At 42.7% G+C, this 7,757-nt stretch overlaps 1 protein-coding gene across 1 annotated transcript in view; it reads right to left on the bottom strand.

The window, feature by feature from the left end:
- Positions 1–112: 112 nt before the first annotated feature.
- PTCHD1 (patched domain containing 1) overlaps positions 113–7,757 on the bottom strand; it is a 49,818-nt gene continuing 42,173 nt past the window's right edge. Inside the window, exon 3 of the mRNA XM_029239991.1 lies at positions 113–1,909. Coding sequence (XP_029095824.1) covers positions 255–1,909 — 1,655 coding nt within the window. The 3' untranslated portion in view covers positions 113–254. The remainder of the gene's footprint in view (positions 1,910–7,757) is intronic.

The raw sequence follows: 7,757 nt of genomic DNA, 5'->3' as shown, positions 1-7,757 counted from the left end.
GTGTGTGTGTGTGTGTGTGTGTGTGTGTGTGTGTGTGTGTGTGTGTGTGTGTGTAAATTTCCTCTGATGACAGCCTTTTGTTTTAAAGATTGAAAATATGCAATGCCCATTTCCCCACCTTGTCCTTTACTTTTTTTTGGCAATGCCTATTTCTTATTCTTAAAAACCAAAGAAAAACTTTCAGTTTGTTTCCATTAACATCATCCCTTTGCTCTTGATAAGACCTAGGGTGAAAATATAACAAGCAGATGCTATCACACTGTTGTAATTTGGTCAACCACTCTGGTACTATCGATATCCACCATTTCTACACACTCAATTTCCTCCCGATTTTCAGGATTTTTCTTCTCTTTCCTTTTTTTCTTAGAGGGTGGCAGGAAAGTCAGTATCACAGGTAAAATGGCAAAGCAGTGAAAGAAGGTGACAAATGCTATTAAAAACAAGCACCTGAACAGTGTACAGGTCAGATTTGAAGGCACAGCTGCAAGAGGAATCAGACCAACAAGATAGCAGAGGTAACTCTGTAAAATAGCTACCCCATGCACTTCCAGGGCATTTTTTACCCACTTCGTTCTTGTGAAATCCTTGCCCAGAACAAAGGTGGATAATAGTGGAGCACAGTTGTCAATTGTGTAGTTAATTCCGTAAATTAAGCATAGCACAGAGATGCAGTCCAGTTCTACTTTCCATAATGTCATGAAACCTATAACTCCAAACTCCACGGACACAACCGTTAGAGTGAGCCAGACATTAATCAGAGAATCTGCCACCAGGAATGCCGAGAAGAAGAGCAGGAACAAAGCACTGATGCAGGAGTTGTGCAGGGGGGCTCCCAGAGAGGAGGCGTATCGATCCATGTACACGAAGGACGGATTGAAGACGATGAACTTCACCTTGGAGGTGACAGAAAGTCTCCTCAGGGTCTCCAGGAGATCATAGAGTTCTTCTCTGTTCGTTTCCATGGTCTTGGCCACCAAAAACATTCTGGAGGCCACTACATCAACCTCATCATTGTACTTTTTAGAGAAGATGATGTCCTCTTGAAAATGTGAAAATTGGGGGGCTTTCAGGAAAGAATTTCTCAACATGTCTGTGAAATTTTTCTTAGGCAAGCCAGTGGTCACGTTGAGTTTCCGAAGGTAATTTAAATAGCTCTCAAACCAGGATATTCGCACAAACCCCTTGGTGTATTCTAGCACGTCTTCTTGGACACTAGTGTTCCAGTATTCTATAGACTCGTATATGTAAAACCCAATCACCGGACTGTAGTTGCTAAAGTACTTTTGCTGGGCAGTAGTGTACTCAATGGTTTGTGTCGCCGTTGCTACGATGTTACTAAGGTCTGACCCTTCACTGACCTGCAGATAGCCCATTAAGGCAAAGGAAATATAAATAAGGTAAAAGAGAACTACAAAAGGCTTGACATAGGTGTTGGTTATCCAGTCACAGTAATAGCGTTTGAGGAAACATACCAATAGGTGACTCTCGTAAGTGTTCGCTTCCTCGCCGTCAGTTGTGTCCTCGCTGAACCTGGCCGTCAGGAGAAACCTGTACCATGCGGGCTTCTCCTGCAATGCCTCGGGCTTTGGGACTTTCCTACAGAAGATACTATGCTGGTAATTGTTTTCTATGTAGCCAGTGAATACCAGGCTGGAACCATAAAACGAGAGTACATAGAGGTAGTTGAAGAAGATTGCGATACAGGAATTGCAGCAGAAAATCCTGGCTGCCTCAATGTTCGTGAAAGGGCTGGCCCCTATGCCAAAGGTGACCAGGTACATGGCAGTGGTGAGAGAAAAGGAGAGCATGGAGTCTGCATAGACTGCTGCAGTTCTCTCTTTAACGTGTTGGTCTTCTCTAGTTTTCCTCCAGGAGGATAACATTTCAAAAGTCCCATATAATCCATGACCTGAGGGGGCAGAAAAAGACCAGATCAAAAATTTTAAAGGCTAATCTCTCTAAAGAGGGGAAACACCTTGGTCCTGGGGAACTACTGGGTCAAAGGAAATATAACCCGTCCTAGGGGTGACAGGTGACAGTAAATGTCACTGATTTCTCCTGTGGAGAGAGAAACTCGTGTTTTAGTGAATCATAAATGTTAAGGGATAGAGGGAAGATAGAGGAGCTGAGATCTTCATGGCTTCCTTCTGGCTCAAGAAAGCTGGGTGGACTTTTGCCTATAAAAATCTGAGTAGACGTGTGCCTATGTCTTTTGGGGATTATGCACATTGATAGTTTAGGGTTGTTGGTGCAGTTTGCAGAGTATTTGTTTGCCTTGGTTGGTGGAACACTCCAGAGAAGATGCCTGGCCACTCATCATTTTGCTTGTCATCCCCACAAGTCTGGCTGGAGGTCAGCACAGACTAAGGCGGTGGGCAGAGGGTTCTGAGTTAACGGCTCATCACCTCATTTAAGTTTGGCCAAGTAGAAGGCTTTAGGGAGAAAGAAGCACTGTATTTAATCTGAGCCTTCACAGGAACCTAAATCACAGCCTCTTTTTTCTTCTTCCCCAAATATCAGTGCAGGAAGCAATAAATCTGCGAAACAGAGGGAAGCAAAATAAGTAGGGACAAGTTTCAGTGAACAGGAAGGATGGAAGAAGGAACAAGATTCATATGAACTCAGTGGATAAAAATGAAAATTCAGGTTGAAAGTTTGTGGCGTGTCTCTTGTCTTCGGGGATGTTTGACCCGTTTTGGTTGTTTATGGATGGCGTCTCAAGCAGGCGGTGACTCTGCTGGCTTCTCTGCACTCTTTGGCAGTGGCCTCTGAGGGACCGGGCCAGATCAGTAACCTCTCTCCTGAACTACTTAGTGCCTTTGGCTCCTTGGTTAGTATTCCAGTAACCTTGGAACAGCACAGGTACAGTAAGTGCCCGTTTTGACTTTATTCTACTGCCTAAAACCAGATCTAGTTGAACTTCTCCCATCTTTCCTAGTTGGAGCCAGACATTTCCTGGACGGGCCTCCCCAGGTTTCCAGGCCGCTGCAACATTGAAAAGACCCACAAAGTGACCTGTTGTGGCTTTCTATCACCCCTGTCTTGGCACTGAGATCGGCAGATCTCATTTTCTGCTTCTACACCTTGGCATAGTCAATCCCATTACTGAGGATAATAAAATCTTTACCCTGTGGTACAATAGTCTGGTTTTTAAAAATGAATTTAAAATCTCCAGCCAATCGTAATACTGAGTAAAGTGAGTCACTGTTACCTTGTGTTCAGTCATTGAGCGCTTGTCTTCCCTCGTGCCCAGGCTGGTATTTATATATGTATTGTGAAGTCTTGGCCTCAAACCCGAATGCCCATTTCATAGTCACGATATAGGCCTGTTTCCTCAGAGAGATTTGGCATTTATCTTAATTTACTAGGCGCTGCTTTACAGCCACTTTTAGAGGTCAGGTCAAGACTGTCAATTTGATAACTAGCACCGTGGCCCCTATTCAATTGGAGGCACCTAAACTCCCCAGACGTGAAGTAAAAAGTGCACTCGTTGACTGGCATACTGTTGTTAACTATGTTTTAGATAGTTAATGTCTAGTCTTACCAGGGCAAACTATTTATTAAGTTTGTTGCCACTGTGTTCTCAGGAAGGACCAGCTGATCTTTGATTAAAATAACTGATCCCGGGCTTTCCTGGTGGCGCAGTGGTTGAGAGTCCGCCTGCCGATGCAGGGGACACGGGTTCGTGCCCCGGTCCGGGAGGATCCCACATGCCACGGAGCGGCTGGGCCCGTGAGCCATGGCCGCTGAGCCTGCGCGTCCGGAGCCTGTGCTCCGCAACGGGAGAGGCCACAACAGTGAGAGTCCCGCGTACCGCAAAAATAAAATAAAATAAAAAAATAACTGATCCCTTGAAATGAGGGTAAAAAAAGTACTTCCGAGGCATCTGCATCCTGGGGAAACAATACTGACCATTTCATCTGGGGCCACGTAGAATAAGTTCTGGTGGGCAAAACGCACTTTAGAGTTTCACTGAAAATGGCAAATGGAATTTTATGTGTTTTCTTGCTAGAAAGAAAAAAAAAGTTTTAAAACAGGGCTTTGGTACTGAGTCATTAAATATGGTAAGAAAATAAAGATGCATAGAGCAGGATTAGAATTACTCATATAGTAGGATTTGAATTAAATCTGTTTTGCAGTCCTTTTTTACAATTGGTGTGATGTTTTCTAATGATATTATCTGACCCTGACTCTTGTTGGAAAATACAGTAAGAATCCTTTTCTTACCTTGCTGTTGGATGATCTTAGAAGCTAATCGAGGAAAGGACTTTGAGTTAACAGAGCTATTAGGTGAAAAGAATAAGGCATTTGAGGGTCCAGAATGAAAATAATGAAACTCAAGGAGAGGTGGAAGTAAGCTGTTCGCCTGTCTCTTGAGATCTGTTGCTGCATTTTAAATGCCTTATCCTTCTGTAGTTTGATCATTTTTATTGAGTCCTGACTCTTTTTGCACATCACATGTTCTTGGTTCTGGGGGCAGTCCCAGAGGATTCTGATTTTATTCATAGGGGCTTATGCTTCTCCTTCATTCCTCTCGCTGCAGGGGTGTGCATACAGATGCAGAGGCCAGAAGAGGAAGCCCTGAGAAAGAATCTGTTTTACCTGATCACTCAGCGTTTGTTGCTAGTCATTGTTGGCCTGGCCTGCAAAGGCCCCCACCTTCATTCCTGATAGGCTAGATTCTTGATTCTCAAGCCACACCCCTCTAGCAGATGCCTGCACCCTAGACTCCAAATGGCAGTTGTGCACTGTCTTCAAAGAGCTCTTTGGATTTCAGGGACAACTGCTAACACCATAACTGGGCCTCCTTACTGAAGCTCAGTCAGTCAAGGGAGAGATGAGTGCCAGCATAGCTGCGGGTGCCTCCCAGGGATGAATAGCCTGGACTGCCTAGCTGGCACCAGACCTGATTCACAGCTGGGTATTTATGTTGAAGAGGTTGGTCTATTACCCTAATGGAAAGCGGAACTGTGGAGCCCCTGTTTTCTGGCCTGGACTCAAGGGGAGGCATGTTCCAAGAGCCGTAGGACATGAGGAATGCTCTGCCCCCCAAGAATGTCTGCTCTGCCCATCATCACAACTGAATTCCCTGTGGTTTGGCCTTCAAGGGTATTCTTTTAAATGCAGCCCCCTCTGGAATAGTGTGTCTACTGAAGCAGCTTCCCTTTGGGCTGGGGAATGGGACAGAGAACCGAGATGGGGAGGGAGTGCAGAGGAAATCATAGGTAGGGAGGATCTCACAGAGACTAACTCCTTCCCAGTTTTTCCTCCAGCCAGCCCAGGTCTTTGTTTTTACATCCATTTCAGAAACTGGGCCAATGAAAACCAAGGAAAGGCCGGGAAGAAAGATTTTGGTACATTCTGTTCCTCCTCACTTTCCTCTCTCAGCAGCTACCTCCTTTCTTTAGTGTCAACAAATAGATTTAGCCCTTGGTGACCAGAAGCCCTGCACGTAATGGGAGCCTGGGCTCATCATCCAAGGGGCAGGTCCAAGACCTGGGGCAGCCTGAGACCTGGAAGTCAAAGACTGCTGCGTGGTAGTGAGCCTGCCAGGAACTGCCCAGCATCCTAGCGCGCTCCCTCTCTTACAGCCAGAGTGGTTAGGGCTGATGAATTGCCAGAGGGAACTGCTAAACAATACATACTGATTCTATCAAATTCTGAAGATAAAGAAGCTTTTAAAGTATTCACTTAGTCTTTGAAAAGCACATTCAAGATGTTTGTTTTGGTTCGTCGCATGTCTGTATAGTTACGTGCCTATGAACACATGCCTATCAGTGTGTCAAGACACACACACAGGTCCAAGTTCTGATTATTCATGAGTGGATGCTCTGTGGCAGTGCAGGCTTTTAGCCAGGCCCTGGGATAAGGACAGTAGAGCTCTTCACCAGTGTTCAGATACAGTTTATACCAGGAGTGCAATTTAAATTTTATTAGCAGTAGTCTTTGGGATTTTCATCTAGTAAAGTCAAATACCGAAGGATTTAGGCTAATCATTTTTCTTCTTTTCCAAAGAATTTTCTATCTTTATGTGCAGTTAGCTTGCAGGCTTTGGAGGCAATGAAGAGACAAGGCAGCACAGATGATAAATAACACTAATGGTGGAAAATCCTCCAGTCACTTAGGGTGAGTCTCAGGAATACTCACAGATTAAATCTCACTCTCACCCAGACTCTTTTCTGGGACCTGACCAAAGCCTTTGGGATTGTTTACAATCCACCGACGCAGGAATCGACAAGTGAATAGTTGAGAGTTAACCTAACTTTACCCAGTAGATACACTTCCGGAAAGTTGTTCATGAAGTCACTTATATTTTAAACGTATTTAATGGTTTTGCTATCAGAGGCAGTCTGGGTGATTTGTTTATTTATTTATTTTTTTTGGCCAATGAATATCACAGGCAAATCGATCTACTTTGTACATTTGGACTTTGTAAGGCAGATTTTTCTTCAGGCCCAGATTCTCCTGCCTTCCCCAGCACACAGAACCACAGCGCGGAGGCTGATGCCTCTGGGTGCTCCTCACATTTTAATCCTTTAATCCTAGCAGGATTTCCTCATCCTGAGTTCCTAAAAGTAAGGAATAACTAAGAAGATGGAGGAGGTAAAATGAGATGGCTTCCAGTTTCAATGGGAAAACGTTTAATATCAGGAGACACTGAAGCCGTTTATAGCATGCCTGGCCAGTGCCAGATTTCATATATGGAAATAAAATCACTACATTCTTCTAGAAAATCCATGGAGTATAATGAATGCATGAGAAAAATCTGCTTAAAACATATTTTATTCTTAGACAAGTTTCACTAAGTAGCTCATGTTTATAGAAAGCTTTTCCTTCCATGACATCCACATAAATTCATGATTTTTGTTTTTCTGAGAAGAAATTTAAAGTGTATATATGTCTGGCCTGAGTAACATCTGTTTTAAGGGAGAAGTTCATTAATTGGGTTACATTTACACTTTGCCTGTTACGAACATTTACTTTCTAAGCTGAATTGTTTGGTTTATCACAGCCTGTTTTGTCTGACAGTTAAGAGTGAGAGTAAAGGTGTACTGTGTTTAAGTTAAGACAGATGCTCACATCAGGGCGAATATACACATCTTACTCTTTCTACCAGAGGCTTGTCACATTTTGGTAATTCTAATCACAGCATGGGGTTTTAATCTGAGAAATGATTTTCCTTCATTCGAGAGGTGCAAATAAGAGTCCAAGAAATGAATTGGCTAATAGCTCTTCCTTGTTTAAAGATAAAGTATTTACATACTCTGTGTGTGTGTATACACGCGCGCATGCACTATATAAAATCAGTGTGTACAACTGTGGCCCATAATATATGATATGGTCATTGTGTAATATCTCTTCATATAGAAGACATATGTAATATATAAATATATGTATATGTGGCATATCTTATTCAAACACATTTTATATATTTACATATAAAATGTGTGAATATATACTATGTAATATAGAGAGAAATATATAGTATTTCTATTCAGACATTTAAACAATATATGTAAGGTTATAAACACATAAAAATGTATATAAACATGAACTTACTGCATAATATATCATATTACATATGATATATAATATAGGTAATGTGATATATAATATGTATTATGCACCCAGATTACACAGAGACACACACACATGTACCCACATACACACACACATGCATACACATACACACAAGATGACTAGTAAGTTGATATGAAATTTATTTTACTGGTGAGGAAGAGAAATGTTAGTGCTGC

Source organism: Monodon monoceros, unplaced genomic scaffold (assembly GCF_005190385.1).
Source record: "Monodon monoceros isolate NGI ecotype Baffin Bay Population unplaced genomic scaffold, NGI_Narwhal_1 Super_Scaffold_22, whole genome shotgun sequence".
In the NCBI taxonomy this organism is placed as follows: domain Eukaryota; kingdom Metazoa; phylum Chordata; class Mammalia; order Artiodactyla; family Monodontidae; genus Monodon; species Monodon monoceros.
The sequence above is the reverse complement of the archived record's forward strand: the minus strand, read 5'-3'. Positions and strand labels throughout refer to the sequence as shown.